Source organism: Delphinapterus leucas, chromosome 10, assembly GCF_059928025.1.
Source record: "Delphinapterus leucas isolate spDelLeu-1000000601 "Yukka" chromosome 10, BTC_Dleu_Yukka2, whole genome shotgun sequence".
NCBI lineage: Eukaryota > Metazoa > Chordata > Mammalia > Artiodactyla > Monodontidae > Delphinapterus > Delphinapterus leucas.
The window spans coordinates 39,035,669-39,055,517 of NC_143138.1; the positions used below are offsets into that span (position 1 = coordinate 39,035,669).

Genomic DNA, 19,849 nt, shown 5'->3' on the forward strand with positions numbered 1-19,849 from the left:
CTGTCCTGTGCACTGTAAGATGTTTGGTAGTGTCCCTGACCTCTACCCACTAGAAGTCAGAAGCCTCCTAGTTGTGACAAACCCCAAATCTCTAGACATTGCTAGATGTCCCTGATAGGGATGGGGGATTAACCCCTTTTGAGAGCCACTGGTCTAAGGCAAGAGCATCTGTTGGGTTTGTACCTGTTTAGCACAGGGCTCCAAATAGAACATACTGTCAGTAAACACATGCTCAGTGAGGACTCACCTGCCTACCTGATTCCCATCAGTTAAGGAATGTTCTTTTATTTACCAGATGGCAGAAACAAAATAGGAGATATATCGGTCTAAGAGCTCAAAGTAGAAAACTAGTCACCACTTCCTACAGTTGGCCACTGGTAATTATGTCCTCTTTTATTTCTTTGCTGAAGATACCCTTTGCCCTGATATTAAAACTACCACACCCCATTTCTACCAGCTCTCACTCCATCTCTATGCCTCTCTCTGCCTCCAGCTTCCATTTTCTTGTGTAACAGGGGAGGTAAATGAGTAAGCATTTTCTTCCTGAAAAATTCGGGCAGGGAGTAAAGAAGTGGTACAAATAGCAAGAGGTGAGTGTTCCTACTCTAGTCCTTTTGCCCCAGAGAAAACTGAAGGTATTAATACATCAACTTGGTTTTGGCCTGGTTTCAAACCATAGCCTGAGAGTTTGAGTTTACTAAGATTTTTGCAGTGCCATTCCATATATTAAAGAGTAGTTTGCTTGAAACAGATGGAGCAGAGTATATTCCAGTGAACGTTTTCCTAATACGCTGGGCATTGTTCTACATGCTGGGAAACCACTGAACCAGACAGACAAAGCTCCATCAGAATTTCCATTCTAGTAGATGTGTGCTCCTTCAAATGCCTTGGATGTGTTAAAATTTTAAATGATCCCAAAAAACAAATTTATATATCCCCGTAATTTTATTCAGTAAGTTTTGGCTAAAAAGTGTAGTGTTTTACAGTGTTATAGCCAGAGAGCTATGAGAATACAGTACAGAGTATTTCTCTTGATGATGTATTAGAGTTTGCTGGGGCTGTTCTTTTTGATTATACATTTGTTTTCTAGTATGCTTTCTGCAAGTCTTGAAGAAATACTATGAGGACGTATATCCTTCCTGATGTGTGCACCTTCCCCCCATTTATCTGAATGGAAGTGGTACTTTTGGAAGGGGACAGCACTTTAAAGTTAAAAGCTTATTAAAACATACCTCTCCCAAATCAGCACTGTAATGATTACAGTGCCTGTCTTCTCTGGGTCCTGATAGAGCTTCAGGAAAAGCCCTTATAGTCAAATAATGGCTGTTTTATAGAAAGAACTAGAGATAAAATCAAGCAGAAAAAGAGACAGTGACATTTAAAATCACATTAAGCAAGCTGTCCCAAGGAGTACAGGTGTTGCATTACATATGAATATGAAGAAGAAAACTAAATGTAGCCTGGTTTCTTAAAAAAACCACAGCAGTGATACTTGGCACTATATCTTCTGATCAACATCTGGTTTGTCTTCAGGGCCTTTGATGTGTGTAGTTTGCAAATGATAGCTCTATGCCTCAAAATACTGAAGGGGGTGCCTGGAAATACACCAATTCTTTAAAGTTTTATTTTTTTTACTCTCCATTTCAGATATGGTTTTGGAGAGGCAGGGAAGCCTGAATTTGGCATTGAACCTAATGCTGAGCTTATATATGAAGTTACACTTAAGAGCTTCGAAAAGGTGAGAAAATACCAACTTCTCTGAAATCATGACAGATTTCTTCTCCATCCACTTCTTGTAAATTAGTGTCTTATATTACCAGGTGGTATAGATAGATGGTATTTGTTTGTATATTGTGCTTTTCATGACCAAGTTTGTCTCCTGTCTCTGACGCTGCTACTAGAGCACAGGACAACTGATACAGCACAGCTGATACACAACCAAGGAGCTCAGTGTTCTTATTTTGTTCCTATGTGTCAGCCTTTTTTTTTTTTTATTAACTTTTTTGGGTAGAAGCCAAGACTTGTTCCCTTATTTGTTCCTAGACTTGTTCTTTTTGTACTTTTTTTCCTGGGTTGAAGACAAAAAGGTTCATGTTCTTGCCAAGCATCTCCTTGGGGGAGTGGGGTGCAGTTTTCCAGGGCTGGATGGATCATAGCCTTCACAGGACTCGTGAAGAGGCCTTCACTGTGGCTCCAAGTTATTATCCAAAATGCAGGGGCTTCATGGGCCACCAGGCTCGGTGGCAAGGAACACAAGGAACAAACCTGCTAACCCTAGACTTTTTCTTTTTGTACCTGTCCAAGTAGAAAAAAAGAGAGCGTTTGCCTCAGGTTCCAGAAATGGCACGCCTCCTTGAGTGTATTTCCATCTCAAACCCGCCTCTGGAGGCTCCCAGCAGCAGCTTCCTTGGACAAACGCAGAGCATGTGCCTGAGCTAGGTACGCTGTCCCATCCAGCTACGTCCTCTGCACCACCAGAGCCCAGCCCTTCCCCGAGAGCCTCAGGAACTGCATCTTGTAGACCTTTTTCATCCCCACAGTGCTATCTCTATGTTCCATACTTCAAGCTTTGGACTGGAAACGTGACTGTTTTTATGTTATTAGACTCAGAAAGGAAATCATTGTCCTGTAGGCCTCTAACTTTGGGATCCTCCCCAAACAGTGATGTTCCTAATCATAACACATTCCCCAAAACAAACGTATGCTCTTGTCACAACCATTGCTTGTTGTCAGGTAACGTCTTCTGAAGTCCTGCTAGCTCAGTACTGATCCTCCAAAGCTGTCTTCATAGCACAAAGTGGTTTTTATTTTTAAAGAGGGAGAAAATAATTTTTAGCAATAAAGTAACCCCCACCCCTTCCCATCACAGCCCAGTGGACCTTGTACACTCAGGAGCCTCCTCACTGTAGTACACCACAGCGAGCCTGTGCTCAGTCACGGCTGCAAGGGCATAGGCCAGGCTGCACTGCTAGGTGTATTTGAAACCACGTGATCAATCCAAGAAGAAGATACAAGAATTGCAAATATATATGCATCCAGCATAGGAGCACCTCAGTATATAAGACAGATGTTAACAGACATAAAAGGAGAAATTGACAGTAACACAATAATAGTGGGGGATTTTAACACCCCACTTAGATCAATGGACTGATCATCCAGACAGAAAATCAGTAAGGCAACACATGCCTTAAATGACACTGTAGACCAGATGGACTTAATTGATACTTACAGAGTAATCCATCCAAAAGCAGCAGAATACACATTCTTTTCAAAAGTGCACATGGAACATTCTCCAGGATAGATCACATGCTGGGTCACAAAGCAAGCCTCAGTAAATTTAAGAAAATTGAAATCATATCGAGCATCTTTTCTGACCACAGTGCTATGAGATTATATTTGAAACCATGTGACAGTGTGTGGCAGTGATGGAGGCAACATGAATTCATTTTCTGTTTTGTAATACTAAGAATAGATTTATAATCAATAAAGACTGAACCTCATATAAAAAATGCAGAATGCTTGTTATTAGATTTTTAAATAATAAAGTTAAATTGTTAAGAATCAACATAGGGTTGCCAGGAAGACTAGTAACTCTCATTATTCACTTTAAAAAGGAGGGGATATATATACCACTGTCTTTTGAATAGAGAATTTCATATTTACCCACTTAAGCTTCATAATTCTTATGCAGTAAATAGCACTGACACAGCCATTGTCATCTTCCCTAAAGGACTGCAGATTGTTCTGTTGACTCTTGATGATCCAGCTGTTCATAATGAAAGTGCAGTTGTCCCTGGATTCGTATCTATAATGGGGGAGGAGTAATGATACACACAGTATAAATTAGCAGGTGATCATGAAAGCGTTTGTTTACATCTTGGCATCACCTCTACCCTCCCACTTACGTTTTCCTTGAAATTCCCCAAGTACGCATCTGCAAGTTGCTACAGTTTGGAGGCTTTAGTATGTCTGGTTGTTTCAGAGTGGAGAGACAAACTACATGACCTGGAATTTTTAAAGCGTGTATGAATATACAACTGTGACTTGACTACAATAGTGTTACCATCTTAGAGTTGAAAAACTGAGGCTTGAGAGAAACTTGCCTAAATTATAATAGCAGTTTAGCGGCAGAGTTTGCAGGAGGGAGATAGGGGCCCCAGCTTCCATCGTGTGGCCTCACCTCGTAATTCTAAAGGCGCATTCTTTAACGATGCTCAACAGTTCATCTTCCTTACGGTATTATTGCCTGCACCTCCCTCTTGAGCAGCATGGATCAAGCTACAGCTTTGTCCTCATGGAAAGTGAGTTCTAGCCTAGCAGTGCATTGGCAAGGGCACACAGTTTTAAAAGCCAGTGTGTTTTGGGGTGTGGGTATCCTCTAGGAGTAGCTTTTGTTTCTTCTTACGGACATCAGCTGATGCTTCTTCCTTCTCTGTTCATCTAACCATTGTCACACATTTACACAACAGGCCAAAGAATCCTGGGAGATGGATACCAAAGAAAAATTGGAGCAGGCTGCCATTGTCAAAGAGAAGGGAACTGTGTACTTCAAGGTATGTGAGTCTTTGTACAATCCTTTTCATCTCAAAGAATTTATTCAAGTATCAATTAATTGTGCTGATATTCCCTATTCTGAATTCTATACCCTTCTGGATAAGAATAAGCCTGAATTTTTACAAGTCTGTCATTTTCAGTACAAGAAATGGTGAGACAGAATGAATTATGTGACAAAAAGAATACAAAAGCCTCTTGTACACATTCTACTCTAGATTGTAAGCCTCCGCAAAGTCAGACCAGGTCCGGCTTGCCCACCCACTGTGTATCACTCAAGACCTAAAGTATCTTGCTTGGTACATAGTGGTCACTCAACAAGTGTTTGTGGGACGAAACAAAGAATGAATAGAATAATTGTTAGCAAGTAGTAGAATTCAAAGGGCTAAGTTTCATATCATTTTCCTTTCCACTGTCTTGGGGAAGTCACTTAGGCACATGATAAAAGGAAAGATTATGCACAGATTTCAAAATGAACTGGCAGGAGGAGGGTATAAATTTCTTCTAATGGCCAAGATGATCCCTGCCACACTTGCTTTTGTGAGAAAAAAGCAGAAATTCCTGAATGATATTTGTCATTTATTGATTCCTGAAAACACTTTCTTATAATGTAGGAATGTGTTGTTTCCTCACTTAGATTTTAAACCCCAGATACAGTAAAAAAAAAAAAAAAAAAAAGAAACAGCGCTTTGTTCAGTTCTAATCAGAATGTACTATCCATTGCTTCCCCATTGCCAAATATTATACCTTCTCCACATCAAGCAGAAAGGGCTTAGTGCAGAAGAGAATGAGAGAAAGAATGGGAGTTTTGTCAAGGTTTCTTTTTTTTCCTTGCTGCTGTGATCCAGTAGCAAAAAAAACAATTAGGTGATGTTTTCAACAGTCTATAAAGCAATGATACATCAGTGTACTTCAGCAAGTCTTCATGGAGAACCTGCTGTAAGACGTGTCCTTGCATTGACAGCCTTGTCTGGAGGGAGGGGAGGCAATATTAACCCACGTGAAACAACTAGAGAATTATGTAAGACTGTATAACCAACATAGAATCACGCAGCCAGAGGGCAACAGGTATGGTTATTATTTTCTAAACTTTGAGAGGAGCCCCATTATTGAGTCATGAAATCAGTTTAGTGGAAGTGCCTTATGTAGTAAGGATACACTCTGTTTCACAAAACTTTGTTCAGTTGTGTGTGAGTGGGTACTAGGTCATAATTTAAAACATTTCTTACTGTGAGTGTAGATAATATATAATTATTTCTATTTATTTATAACTATTACATATATTAAAATAATGTATGGATCACCAGAAAGCATTAGGATATGGCAGAATGACCTCTGAATTGGGAAAACTGGGCTTTATGGCTCCAAATGATTTAAAGTCATTTAAGGTCCAAAGAGATTAATTTTTCATGTGAAAAGTGAGGGAGTTAAATTAGAAGACTCCTAAGTTTCCTTCCAGCCCTAAAATTCGGTGCGTTTCTGAACTCTCAAGAACAACTTTGATTTTTTTAAATTCTAATTGAGGTATTGGATACCTCTGTAACTATGAATAGGTAGATTCCAGATGAGTTATTTGTAGACCCAAACACCTAATACACTAGAACAAAAAGAAAATTTTCTGTAAAATTACTTAAGACCATAGGTCCTGAACTATGTTTTCCTATCTACTTGGAGCCCATAAAAGTCTTTAAGTGTATTTTTTATATTTCCCAAAACCTCTGAAAAGAATATTAACATTTGGTAGAGGGGTTGCAACTTTTGGCATTTGACTAGAATTAACTCGATGTAATAAAACAGCTTGGCTATTCAGAAGCTCCAATTGGTTGCTGATGACTTAAATAATGTTGTGAAGCCACGTGTCATATAGCTGTGTCCTGAATATATACAGAGAGATGGCCAGAATTTACGATCAGCAACAGAAAGCAGTGTTAAATTGTCTGTACAGTTACTAAACTTTGTTGCTTCTTAGCATCATAACTGCAACGGTGATTTGTGTATTTCATAATACTATGAACCCTCTTAAAATTACTGATCTTTGGATAAAATCTGGATCAGCAGTCACACATATGGAACATATTATTTTTAACATGCAATTTGATAGACAAAATCTTTCAAAACATTAGTTTATTGGGGGAAAATTAATGAAAGGTTCAAAACCACTGACCTAAGACCTTTCCCCCAGAATGTCTCTGAACATTTTGTACTACTCAGAACTTCCCTGGAGGCACCTTCATCATTATAGGTAAAAGATCCCAGCAGTGATCCTAGTTTTACCTGTAAGACTTCAGAAATGGTTGGTAGGTGGGTTCCTACACACATTCCCTTTTCAAATGTCAGGGCAGGTTTCAATCTGCCATGCTGCCTTCCCGGCCCATAGAGTTTCCAGGGTGTTTGACTTGGCGCCTTGTGCACAGCGCAGAGCCCGGGTGTGTGGGCCAGAGCAGAGGTGGGGTACATTGCATGCCACCCGCACATTGGAGCTCCATTTTCATTGACCTCTCGGTTTGGTTTACACGTAAGTGGGTAGGTCTCTCCCCGTAGCAGGGTAGAATTGTAATAAGCCTTTAAATGGGAGTGATTTTGGCGTTTAGAGTGTAAACTCCTATCAACCTCTGAACGCTAAAGAGAAGAAAGGTAGGAGAGGACTCTCTTCATTTGGCTCTGAAAATAATTATTAAGCACATTTAACAATGTGACGTTATGCCAGGCATTGTGCAAGTCAGTTAAACAGACATGATTTTTGCCCTCATAGCTGACAGCATTCTGCGGGACAAGAGCATTAACTATCACACGTGTTTCTCTTTTCTGACTTGGAGGCAGAGTGGTAAGGCCGAGGACACTTTCTAACCAAGAGGTTCTTGCGCCCCCTTGTGCTCCTTGGGGAAAAAAGCATTTCTAAAGCAAGCTAGTTAAGGATCGTCCTTCAACCATGGAACCCTTTGCAGACAAACCAGGCTTTGCTATGTTTTGACCACCATTACTGAACCAGGAAACCAGTGCTATGATTTAGAAACAAGTCATCTATGACTCTAGGATTTTAGGTTTAAAAAACTAAAAACCTGCCCCTCTTTCTTGTTCCTTCACTCTTTTAGAGCAGGATTTCTCAACCTCAGCACAGTCGACATTTGGGGCTGTATAAATTCTGTTTGGCAGGAGGCTGTTCTGTGCATTTAGCAGCATCCCTGGCCCCTACCCACTAGATGCCGGTAGTACACACATATTCTCCAGTTGTGACAACAAAAAACGTCTCTAAACATTGCCAGATGTCCCCTGGGGGCAGAATCACCCTAGTTGAGAACTCCTGTTTTAGTACATCAGAAGCAGAAATAACACAGAGGTCTTTGTTCATTAGAAGTTGAGATATAAGTAAAATTATATATACTATATAAGAAAAGGCTATCAAAAAATTAGAGTGCTCTATAAAGGTAAGGAACATTTATGTATTATGAAGTCTAATACTTTGGGGTTTGTTTTTTTTTTAGAAACCATAGCCTCTACCATTCTGATAGTCAGAACCTACTGAAGTGATAGGGTCTGGATCTTTGTCCTCCCTGACTCTTCTTTCTCTATGACAATATATTAGTCAGAAAGGTAATTGGAACACTAAAGATGGAGGAGGAGAGAGAGGAAGAAGAAACTAGGCATAACAGGGAAAATGCCTGTCCTTACCTAATCTAAATGAAGTGACACCTTTTATTTTCACCTACGCCTCCATTTTGCTCCCAATGATTGAAAAACTTTTGATTCCATAGTTATATTCCTTTGACCTTAATGTTTACTTAGCACACCTTCATTAAGGGCCTCCTTATGTTAAACCCTGGATATTCCAAAAGGGATAGGACATGCTTCCTGTCCCAGAGAGCTCACAGTTCAGCAAGAGAAAAGACAATGACAGAAAATGCCCAACCCTGAAACTGGTGAGGACTTTAATCTTGAGTAGTGGGCCTAAGGCTAAGACAAACTATAAGTACAGACAACCCCCGACTTACAGTGGTGTGAAAGCAATACACATTCAGTAGAAACCACACTTTGAATTTGGGGTTTGACTTTTCCTGGGCTGGCGATATAATCAGCAGCAGTGAGCACAGCTCCCGGCCCTGCAGCCACGGAGGCAAATAACCGACACAGCCATTCCGGACCCACACCACCATTCTGTTTCTCACTTTCAGGACAGTATTCAGTAAATTACATGAGATATTCAACACTTTATTATAAAACAGGCTTTGTGTTAGATGATTTTGCCCGACTGTAGGCTAATGCCAGTGTTCTGATCACACTTAAGGTAGGCCAGGCTAAGTTATACTGTTTAGTAGGTGAGGGGTAGTAAATGCATTTCAGCTCACCCGGGGTGTGTTGGGAGGTAACCCCATTGTAATCTGAGGAAGATCTGTACTTTCAGACCCAGGCCCTCTCCTTGGAACTGGTCTACCCCATCCTTATCACCAAAAATCGACATCGGGGCTTCCTTTCTACAGATGCAGCTCATTTTTATGCCAGCCACCTGAACTCCTTTATAACGGGAACATTCTTGTAGACTTGGTCTGTGATTTTTCTCTTCTTAGTCATTGGGTGACGTTTGGAGTGCATGGGGAGACATAACTCTACACTGATGTGTATGCCCTGCTTTGACTGTGGTAAATTCTAGTGACATGATCTCAACACTGTTCATTGGTCAGACATTGAATGGAATGTCCTGAGAGATCTGGCTGCAATTCTGCCATCTGGCGGGATGTGTCATGTTTTTGAGCTTATGGTCACCTCCTGCAGAGGAGACCCCTCACCTGTACCCCCATCTTATTTGTGTACTTACCAGCTATCACTCCTCTCATTCATCCTAAAATGGCAGTAAACACATTGTTTCAGCCCATTATTTCTTGTATAGAGCAGATATAATTCATGTGAATTAATTACACAATTTTTATTCACAATTTTTAGAATTCTAATCGGGTAAGAGAGCAAAAATATGGTTAAGAGAAAGAGCTTTCTCATGTAGTTAGGTGACTAACACCTGTGTGATTTATGTTTTATAGTTATTTATGTTGGATGGCTGCTCTTCCACTATGTATATTCCCATTGTCTATAGATCAGAGGTTAGCAGACCACAGCCTGTTTTTGTAGGTAAGGGTCTACTGGGACGCAGCCACGCCCCTTTATTTATATATTGTCTGTAGCTGCTTTTGTACTACCAAGGACAGAGTTGCAACAGAGACTGTTTGGTCTGCAAAGCCTAAAATATTATCTGCCCCTTTACAGGAAACGTTTGCCAACCCCTGGTTTAAATAAGATTTGCTGGGTTTGGGACTAGCACTTGCCAAAATATAGTGTGTGCTGTGCAGTGCTGATCGTCAGGAGGAGAAAAGGGAAAAGTAACTTCCGTTCAAGTAAACTAGTGAGATAGTCTACAGCTACTCACTAGCCCTTTGAAAGTCTGGTAAATTTTAGCACCAAAGAATGTAACCCAAAAGCCTTGATGCCCACCTGCTGAAAGAACTGCCCCCTCTGAAAAGGGTGAGATGGTAAGTGCTGGACAAGAGCATTACGGTGCCGGGCCCTGCACCAGCTCAGAGGTCACTGGAACTTGAGAAGGAAGGGGGAAAGCTGCCTGCAGAGCCACCTCCTGAGAACAGAAGGAAATGATCAGATACCTTGGTTGGTACGAGGTGGTTGTCTCCTTTTGCAGATTTGCTTTTCTCAGGGAGGGCTGAACTTACACATCCTTTGTACCCGCTCCAGAGCCTGTACAGCAAGTAATTGCTGGCTTTTCTCTGTTAGGGAGGCAAGTACATGCAGGCGGTGATTCAGTATGGGAAGATAGTGTCCTGGTTAGAGATGGAATATGGCTTATCAGAAAAGGAATCGAAAGCTTCTGAATCATTTCTGCTCGCTGCCTTCCTGAACCTGGCCATGTGCTACCTGAAGCTTAGAGAATACACCAAAGCCGTGGAATGCTGTGACAAGGTAAAGTGTCTTCGTGTGGGATGAATGTTAGATAGTCCGGATCTTTTTTCTCCATCCTCGTACTCGGTCGTCTTCTGCTTCCTCTCAGCCAAGCTTTGGATTTTTCATTTTGCTTTGTTTTGTTTGGGATTATTTGTTTCTCAGTAAGAATTGGGAAATTCAGAAAGATTTTTTTTTTTTACTACAGTCATACTTTCCTAATGCCTAGACTATTTATAATAATACATTATGAGTAAAAGTTTTGATAAAATTAAGCAATTTTTATCCATGACCTTAAGTCGATGGTATTTGGTACCAGATTACACAATTTAATAAGAACATTTAAGTGAAGCCTTTTAGGATTTTAAGAACAGACTGTGGCTGCTCATGCAGGGATATATACAAGTCACTTTTTATTATAATCATATTTATTCACTGACTAGGAATATACATAAATAATTTGCAAGACCCACAAAGCATCAGCATCCCTTATTACGTCGCTATCGTTAACATGTTAATAAGCAGCACCTAAGTACTGAAAGACCAGTAACAGTGTCATGTGTACGATTCTGTTCTTTTCTACACCAGCTGTTGCTATTGTGTTAGGTATTTGGTCTCAGAGTGAGCAGTGTATATTATACTATGGGAAAAAGCTAGTAACTGGCTATATCTTAAAGATAGACAAAGGAAAGAGGAATAACACGCAACTATTTCATACCTTCTTTGTAAGATTATTTTTGAGATTTAAGATTCTGAGTTTTGTGGGCGTGTTCCCTATCATGTTATACTAAATTTTTGCCTGAGAAAAGAATGTTATTATTAATTACATTTTTAAACTTTGTGTTTCTTTATTATAGAAGCAGTATAAAGTCATTCAAAATTCAGACATTACAGAAACATACAAGAAACTGAGTCCATTCATAAAATTCCCATTGACCCTCTCCCAAGACCACAATCATTCATTTCCCACACACCTTCCTTTTGTTTTTCCATACATAGTAACATGTATATTTTTTAATGAGAATGTATAGATGTATAAAACAAGGATATCTTTCTGCATCTATCAGTTCATCATATAACTCTTCTTCATTCTTTTTAAAGTCTATGTAGTATCAATTGTATGCATCTATCATAATTTATTTAACCAATCCGTTTTGGTAGATTTCCAGGTTTTTGATATTATAAATTATGTAGTGTTTCTCTGCATATGTGTGGAATTATTTCTCTAGGATAAAATTCCTAGGAGTGGAAATACTGGGTCAAAAGATGTTATTTTAATATATTTAAATTTTAATACTTCATATATTATTGAATATTATCAGTGGTTTCTTTTCTCAGTAGTATTGGTAACAAAAAATTCTTATTTTTATTTCTTGGATACCAGTGAAGTTGCACATCTTTTCATGACTTGTTAGCCATTTGTGTTTCTTCTGTGAATTACTTGTTCACATCTTTCCACCAGCTTATTTGTTTTTTATTGATTGAGGTAGCCTCACATTATCACTGTTAACCCTTTGTCTGACAGTAGGGACCTTGTTCTCACTTGTTTGTCTTTGATGATGGTATCTTCTTCTTAAAAGAAAGTTTTAATATTTCATAGTAAAATCTGTCTTTTTAGAAAAGTCTTCCCCATCCTACAATAATAAAAATAACCCGGTTCAGTACTTTAAAAACGCACTCCAGGGCTTCCCTGGTGGTGCAGTGGTTGAGAGTCCGCTTGCCGATGCAGGGGACACGGGTTCGTGCCCCAGTCTGGGAAGATCCCACATGCCGCGGAGCGGCTGGGCCCATGAGCCATGGCCGCTGAGCCTGCGCGTCTGGAGCCTGTGCTCCGCAACGGGAGAGGCCACAACAGTGAGAGGCCCGCGTATCACCAAAAAAAAAAAAAAAAAAAACCTACTCCAACTAGGTTTACTTAAAAAAAAATAAATAAATAACCGTATTATATTTTATGGGGGGTCTTTTGCATCTAGTTGGTCTAGAATTTATTTGTGTGTTTATGATACGAGGTAAGAATCTAACTTATTTTCTACATGGATAGTGACTGTCTTGGCCCCATTTATTGCAAAGTTAATCCTTTCCCTACACGATTTACATTACCATCTTTGTGATTATTAAATCTTTTTGTATACATACACATGAGTCTGTTTCTGAATGCCTTGTTCTCTTCCACTGACCTCTTTGTCTGTGGAGTACTTACCACTGTTTTAATAGTAGTTTTAATAGTTTCAGTAGTTGAATAGTATATCTTTTTCTCTGGTGGGTCAAGTCCCCTCATTATTTTTGTTTTTCCAGAATTTTCTCTGCCATTCTTAGTCATTTACTTCTTCCATTGGACTTTATATGAACTTTTCGAAAGTCCTCCTCCCAAGTCCCCTGGGAACCTTTATAGAAATTGCATTAAATATAGAAATTAATTTGGATATTTTGATCAGTAGTATATAACTACCTTGAGCCTGATCTTTTCAATATGCCTTTTCCAGTTCCCTTGTCCAGAGACCTTTCTCTCCAAATCCCACAAGGTACATGCATCCTTTCTAAAACATAGACCATCTGTCCCTAGGCCCTTGGACTGGACAGTGCCAATGAGAAGGGCTTGTACAGGAGGGGTGAAGCCCAGCTGCTCATGAATGAGTTTGAGTCAGCCAAGGGCGACTTTGAGAAAGTGCTGGAAGTAAACCCCCAGAATAAGGCCGCAAGACTGCAGATCTCCATGTGCCAGAAAAAGGCTAAGGAGCACAATGAGCGGGACCGCAGGATATACGCCAACATGTTCAAGAAGTTTGCAGAGCAGGATGCAAAGGTATGTGCAGAACCCACTTGCCTTCAGGTAGATCATGAACTGACTGACCTTGCCCCTTTGACTTTTGTTCTAAGAAGGTTCAGCATAGGACACGAGCACAGGAAGACAACCTAAGAGGCACAAGAATAGGGAAAATGATTTCAGATCTGATTGAGGCTGGTTTGCATCCAGAAATAGAGTAGAGCTGTTCCACTATTCAGTTCCCCAAAGGCACATAGTTGTGAGGCCCTGGCATGTGCATGCAAGAGAAGAGGGAAATTAATTCCCTAGAAATGTACTAAGGCTTTTACTATTTTTTTTAAAAAAACACTTGCTTGTTGAGACTTCGATTTTCCTGGGAAATGGGCTCTGATGGGGAAGCCCCGCCATCATGCCCTTTACTTTAAGGCTCAGGAGCCAACCTAGCGAATGGGATAGGAGCAGTCAGCCTCCCCTGCAGCAAAGTTGTATTCTGGTCCTGCGCTGACCGTCCGCTCAAACCCCCTTGTCATGTGGACTTGACTGTTAAACAGCTGTCCCTGTGGCAAGCTGGTCACTTTAACGAAAGAAAAGTGAAAGCCCTCACTCTAACTATGGCAGCAGAGCCATGACACACAGCTGCACAATCTAAATAAAGTCACGGTAATGCCCTCTTGTGTTCGACCTGACAGTCTGGAGGAGCCAGGAAGTAATTGGACATTTCATTTCTTTTTTCCTCTAATCCTCTTGATTTACTTCTTCCTCAGGAAGAGGCCAGTAAAGCAATGGGCAAGAAGACTTTAGAAGGGGTCACCAATGAAAAAGAAACGGCAAGTCAGTCGATGGAAGAGGAGAAAGCCGAAGGCCATGTATGACACCACGCCAAGGAGGGAAGAGTCCTAAGGAACTCGGCCCCTCCTCCACGGGCTTTCACCCAACTCAGGACTAAACAGTGTTTAATGTAAAGTTTGTTATAGTCTATGTGATTCTGGAAGCAAATGGCAAAACCAGTAGCTTCCCAAAAAACCACCACCCTGCTGCTGCCCGGAGCTCTCATCGAGGGGGTGGCATGGGACCACTCCAGGTGGAACAAAGCAGTGACTGTTGGTGTGGAGAGATTGAGCCAACAGCTTAAGTCCAGCTCATTTCAGTTTATGTCAACTTGCAGTATCCAGTTCAGGGTCTCTTGAGATCATCCTAACAATTGGGGGCTGGCTGTTAGGTTTTCCATTTGACTGAACTTTAATAGCACTGCAGAAACCCAGAAATAAATGCTTAATGAGTTTCTTCTTTCCTACAGTTGGGCAGGGGAGAGTTGGGGGAGGTTTTGTTTTTCAAATGACTGAAGTGCTGTGAATGCATGCTGTTGCATTTTTAACCAACAGAACCCAAAGGAGAGGGGCCGGGTCCCCCCTCAGATTCCCCAGCAGCATCACCGACCTGGAAGCCAGAATCTCAGAGGCCTCTCGCTTGCTGACTTGGCTGCCTCCCAGACCCCCTCCTTAGTAAAGCAGCCTCCTTGTGAGAGCAGGCTTCTGCCCCGCCAGCCTGTCCCCCCAGAGGAGGAACCCTGTCATTCCTGAAATACTCAACGCTAATGAGCAGAGGGAATTTCTGGATTAGCTTTCCCTGTTTTGGATGAAGTTCTGAGATGCTGAAATGTGAATAGAACTATCAGAATTGTGCTTTTTCTTCCCTCCTCTATCCTTTTAGGAAAGAATGTTGAATCCAGTACTGCCTGCTCGCATTGCTACCATTCAGTTTCTTATTTCCATTCTAACCCTTGCTAGCAAGAATTTCAGGCTTGTTCTTATAATATCTGGAGTGAGTGAGTTTATTTACATATCTGTCTAGGATCCATGCAGCCTTTTCGTTGTCTTTTTAAAATTGCTGTCTCATAAACACATGTATACTGATTTATGGAAGTTTATTTACTCTCCTCTATCATGTTAAAAAAATTTTTTTGACTTTTTACTGCTAAGTAGCTTAATTTTTAAAAACAAAATCTGTGGGGTTGAAAAAAGTCATCGCTCTTCTACGTTAAGCATTTTCCTTTCAGGTTTGACATACAGTAGCTTTCTTTTCCTGCACTGATAGCTGCTTTGTTCTGGTGTGAGTTGTGAAAAAGAGTTGAAAACAAACAGCTTCCCATGCAGGTACATCTAGCCTAAAATCTCCAGTACTTGGGCATTGAATTAGGGCAAGTCTTAAGGGGGAATATGTACATGTAGTTGAATTTTAGTCCTTACGGGTAAGCGAGATTAAGCATGGCTTTCTGGTCCCACAGCCTAAGAAATAAGAAACACTCATGGGAATGCATTTGGCAACCCAAGAAAACATTCGCTTCAACCTGGAACATCTCACTTTTTTAAATCCTAAAGAACACTGGCAATTGTATTTTAGATTAATTTTTATTTTTATAGTGGTTTTAACAAAACACTTATTGTTAGGTTAGGTCCCATGTTAAAACCTAAAAATAAAGTCATTTCCTTTTATATCAGTTTTTGTCTCCATGGAACAAATGGAATTGTTTCTCCCTTAACGATAACTAAAATCCTTTTAATTTCTCATTTACACATTAGTCTTTTTTTCATGAGTTATTTCTTTTTTTAAAGAAATCTCACCTAGGGAATATAAAAGCAAAAGTTGATTTTTGCTTATCCACTTAACTATTTAGTATTTGTAGCTCTGTTGACTGGAGCATGACTCCAGTGAGGCTAAGGTTAAAATTAGATCCTAAAAAGTCCAGTTAGATTTTTGCAGGTAACAAGCAAAAAACTGTTCCAAAAATTAGATTATTATCTTAGCCCACTGTCTCGTCTGTTATGAGTCATGTGAACAGGCGAGGAGAGAGAGGGGAAGGCTGGGCAAGCGGTTTGGAGCAAATGATTATGAGGTGCCCATCACCACTCAAGAGAAAGAAACTTCACATATTCTTGTATCAAATTCAATAATTTTAAACAATTTGTCTAGAAGTCAGCAGATGTCTTTGAACCATCTCTTAGACTGCATTTGGAGTGGTGAGGCAGCATCCGGTGAATTAAAAACAAATTGGTTTTTTAAAAAAAGTATTCAGATGCACTTTTATGGTGTTCCTTAAATAAATTAAGAAAAACAGATGTGATTTCTCATTATTCTTGGTTTTGCTCAAATAGTCTTCAAGAAAGGTTGTTTTGGTTGAAAAACTGTGGTGGGGGACAAGTTGAAGAAATGAGACCTCAGAAACTTGGCAAGAGACAATATTCTCCTGCCCCTTGCTCTAATGCACAACTGATCAACATTGGGCTAAAGGCAGTGGGATTATGCATCTTTGTAAAAACAAGAAGACTTTGTTTTTTCATTAACCAGTGGATATTCTGCCATTTTAACTGAGTATAAGGTAGGTTCATTTGGGGAAATGAAAAGGTTTAATTGTGCCCTTTAATAAATATGTAAAATATAAGTAAGCATACGTCAGGCAGTGTTCTGCGTTAAGCGTGTATTTCCTCTTAAGTAGCTTGTTAATTCTGATTCACAGTGCAAAAGACGGGGGCTGTGGGGCTGGGGGCACTACGACCCCAATAGCACCACCAAGGCCTACAGGCAGGTTAACACAGGCTCCAGCCACCTTTTATTCCCTTTGAATTCCTTGCTTCGTCTTGGGATTTGAATTATACTCTTCCCCCTTTGCTGCTAAATTATGTGGTAATGGAATAATTCCCTTTATTTGCACGTTTTTTCTAAACAAATAATGATTAGCTAGGGATCTTGAAGATAAGAAGAGAGTTTCCTAACTATAAATTTGTGATCTGGGTAATTCGAGGCAGCCTGCACCTGCTCCAAAGCATGAGGAATATCAGTGAAGAGTTTTCTCCATAGTTATTTGGCCTTTAAGGCATCACTTCGACTCCTCTTTTAGCATGGTGCATCAGAATGTATTCCAAGGGACTGTCACCAACATTAGTGACAAAGAGCATTAATTTGAGCTGATTCATCAAAATCCAAAAACAGTTCCCCAAACTAGCTGTATATTTCCATCAACTGGCTACTTACGTGTTTGAATAGCAACGACTGACAAAAGTGTACATAAAAGGAACTCAGTGCTTCCTTTCAGATTTTTCTCTCCTACTTGTCTGACATTTCTTTGGGAGATAGGGAAACTATACAGACAAGGCACAATAATTTTGACCCTGCTATTTATATAATTCATCTCAACATACATAATCTACATGTGTGACCTTAATGATACATTGCAAGAAAGGGGACATCACTGAATGTAGCTCCCAAGAAGACCTCTGACAGCACCTGTTGGAGCTAACTGCTACCTACAGATGGGATGACTGGAACATAGTCCATATAGCAGGGATTCCCTGAGGACCCTGGAGAATCAAGGATATGAGGAGGACCCAGAAGGGTGAAGTGGTTATCCAGGTCACCTGATGCCCTTCTATAATTTCAAAATAGGTCTTTTTCTAGTCTAAAGCATGATTCTTTTGGCATATGGCATAAGATGTTGATAGCTCCTTAAAATCCCCAAGCATTTGGTGGAACTGAAATGGCAACAGAGCCATAGGCCTCATAGTCTACTTTGGAGTAAGTGCAGGGAATTAACCAGTATGTAAAGGGTAGGGATGTTTTGCTTTTTAAAGCATGCTGTGGGTTGAGTTAAAGAATTTCAATGTTTAGAGGAAAGAAAAAACAAACCAGATATTAGATCCTCACCACCCACCACCGTGGAATCTGGTTGGAGCAAGAAAAGGCAAAAGGTTTTCCTCTGCAGCCTGCTCGTTTTCAGCAAACACTTCAGTACCCATGTTTGGAGGGACCAGACCTTTTCAACATAATCAAGGGCAAGTAATGAAATCTTCAGTAATCTGCCGGGCATTGACAAGGGTAGGGTAGGTACCAGTTGCTAAGAACAGTGCATAGAAAAAGCTGTCCTGCAGCCACAGGCTTACTGGTCATTACTATTTGAATTCTTGCTATGTGCCAGACACTTAAACCCTCTTTACACTGAATTTCCAGATAGAAGAAGAATGTGGCTTCTACACTGTTTCTACCTTTGGGATCTCACAAAAGATCATGTGGTCCTTACCAACCTAAAACTATGCAAGGAAGGAATTCTGGGAGATGTATTTCAAACCTGGCTTAGTTGACACATTATAAATACCCCCAAGTGTCTCAGCCTCTCTTGAGGCATTAAATATATTCCTGGCCTGGGTCTACTTTGGATAATATGCTTTCATAAAATAACTTTAAAGCCAAATCATACTGCCTACAGCAAGAAATTATCTCCTTAAAAGCTTCTGACTGAGGAGATAAGGTGGGCAGAATAAGTAGCTAATGACTAGTATTGGGGGAGGCAATGGCTAATTCTAGTTACTCTAACTGATTTGATGTCTGCTTACAACCACATTTCCACACAGAACTTCTGATCTTTTCAGTGTAAAAACGTGAACCCACATATATACCCTTGCCCTTTACAGATACCAAAGTCTTCCTAAAGTTGACACCAGCCGAAACAATAAACTCATATGACCCCCCACTGAGGGATCAAGGAACTCATGCATTCCTTTACTCATCACCATCTCAGCATTTCGTACACTATGCCCAAACCAGTACTTAGTAGATGCTCAATAAATTGGCTTCCTCCCTTTCTCATAAGGCAGCCTCACATCTCTATTTCAGTGGCCCTTCATTCCTGTTACTTGCCTTGAGATGTGGAGGCCAGAACCACATGGTTTTTCTAGCAATGCCGGCAACCTGATTTTGGCCCTTGATGTATTGGGAACCAGCAACAACTTGACTTGGGGCAGGGGACATAACTGCAAAATGGATCTGTGGTCTTCAGGCCACACTGATCTTAAATCTATTTCCACTATTAACTCAGAGTTCATCAGCCCAACAGATCATATGTGAAGTGGAGGAGGACTCTGGGGAGATGGAAGAATAGGAAGCACCAGGAATCTCTCCCACCTAGACAACAATTACACTGGCAGAATCTGTCTGATGTAACTATTTTGGAATTCTGGAGTGTGTTGAAACCTTGCAACTTCCAGGCATGGATGGTATATTGTAGGCAATTTTAGTCAATTTCGGCTAGTACAATAGCAGCTACCCATCCACCACCACCAGCCACGTGGCAGGCAGCTCTGCAAGTTTTCTGGCACAGCTTGTGGGAGCTAGGGTGGGCAAAAAGGACCCTGTCCCCTGAATATTCAGCATCTGTCCTCTGAGTAGGATTGCTGCTTGATTACTGAAGTGCAAAGAGGCAGGAAGCCACTGTCTCATCTTCCCCGCTCCCCCATCATTTTAAGGCCCTCCATCTCTGGCTCAAGTGACTTCCAGGGGAATATAAAGGACCAGTGGCCTTTTGCCCTCCCCCCACCTTCACTTTTTGCATTTTCCTCTCTCAGGAGCCAGACATTAAAGACTAGGACATTCAAAAACAACTGCCTATATGGGGAAAATTAGAAAGTGACAATATATGTTCAGGGAAAGGCTCAGAAAAGACCTGAGAAGATGTTAACTTTACACCTCAGACCAATATTCAGCACAGAGACAGCCTGCAACAATCAAAAAACAAAAATAACAAATTTTAAAAACCCAGAAAGCCCTGGG

General features: G+C 40.6%; 2 protein-coding genes across 19 annotated transcripts in view; one reads left to right on the plus strand and one right to left on the minus strand.

Annotated features, from left to right (window-relative positions):
* Positions 1-16,700, plus strand: part of FKBP5 (FKBP prolyl isomerase 5) — a 94,294-nt gene extending 77,594 nt beyond the window's left edge. For 16 of the 18 annotated variants that reach the window (XM_089918008.1, XM_089918009.1, XM_089918015.1 and 13 more), the window contains 4 exons: positions 1,648-1,738; positions 4,470-4,553; positions 10,324-10,509; positions 13,052-13,515. In XM_089918008.1, coding sequence (XP_089774134.1) covers positions 1,648-1,738; positions 4,470-4,553; positions 10,324-10,509; positions 13,052-13,405 — 715 coding nt within the window. In that variant the 3' untranslated portion in view covers positions 13,406-13,515. The other 2 variants (XM_022581718.2, XM_089918020.1) reach the window with 2 other exon arrangements.
* The window catches only part of LOC111178729 (uncharacterized), a 176,143-nt gene that overhangs the window by 36,741 nt on the left and 119,553 nt on the right, over positions 1-19,849 (minus strand). Inside the window, exon 11 of the mRNA XM_089919870.1 lies at positions 3,664-13,401. The gene's annotated coding sequence lies outside the window, so the exon portion shown is untranslated. The remainder of the gene's footprint in view (positions 1-3,663; positions 13,402-19,849) is intronic.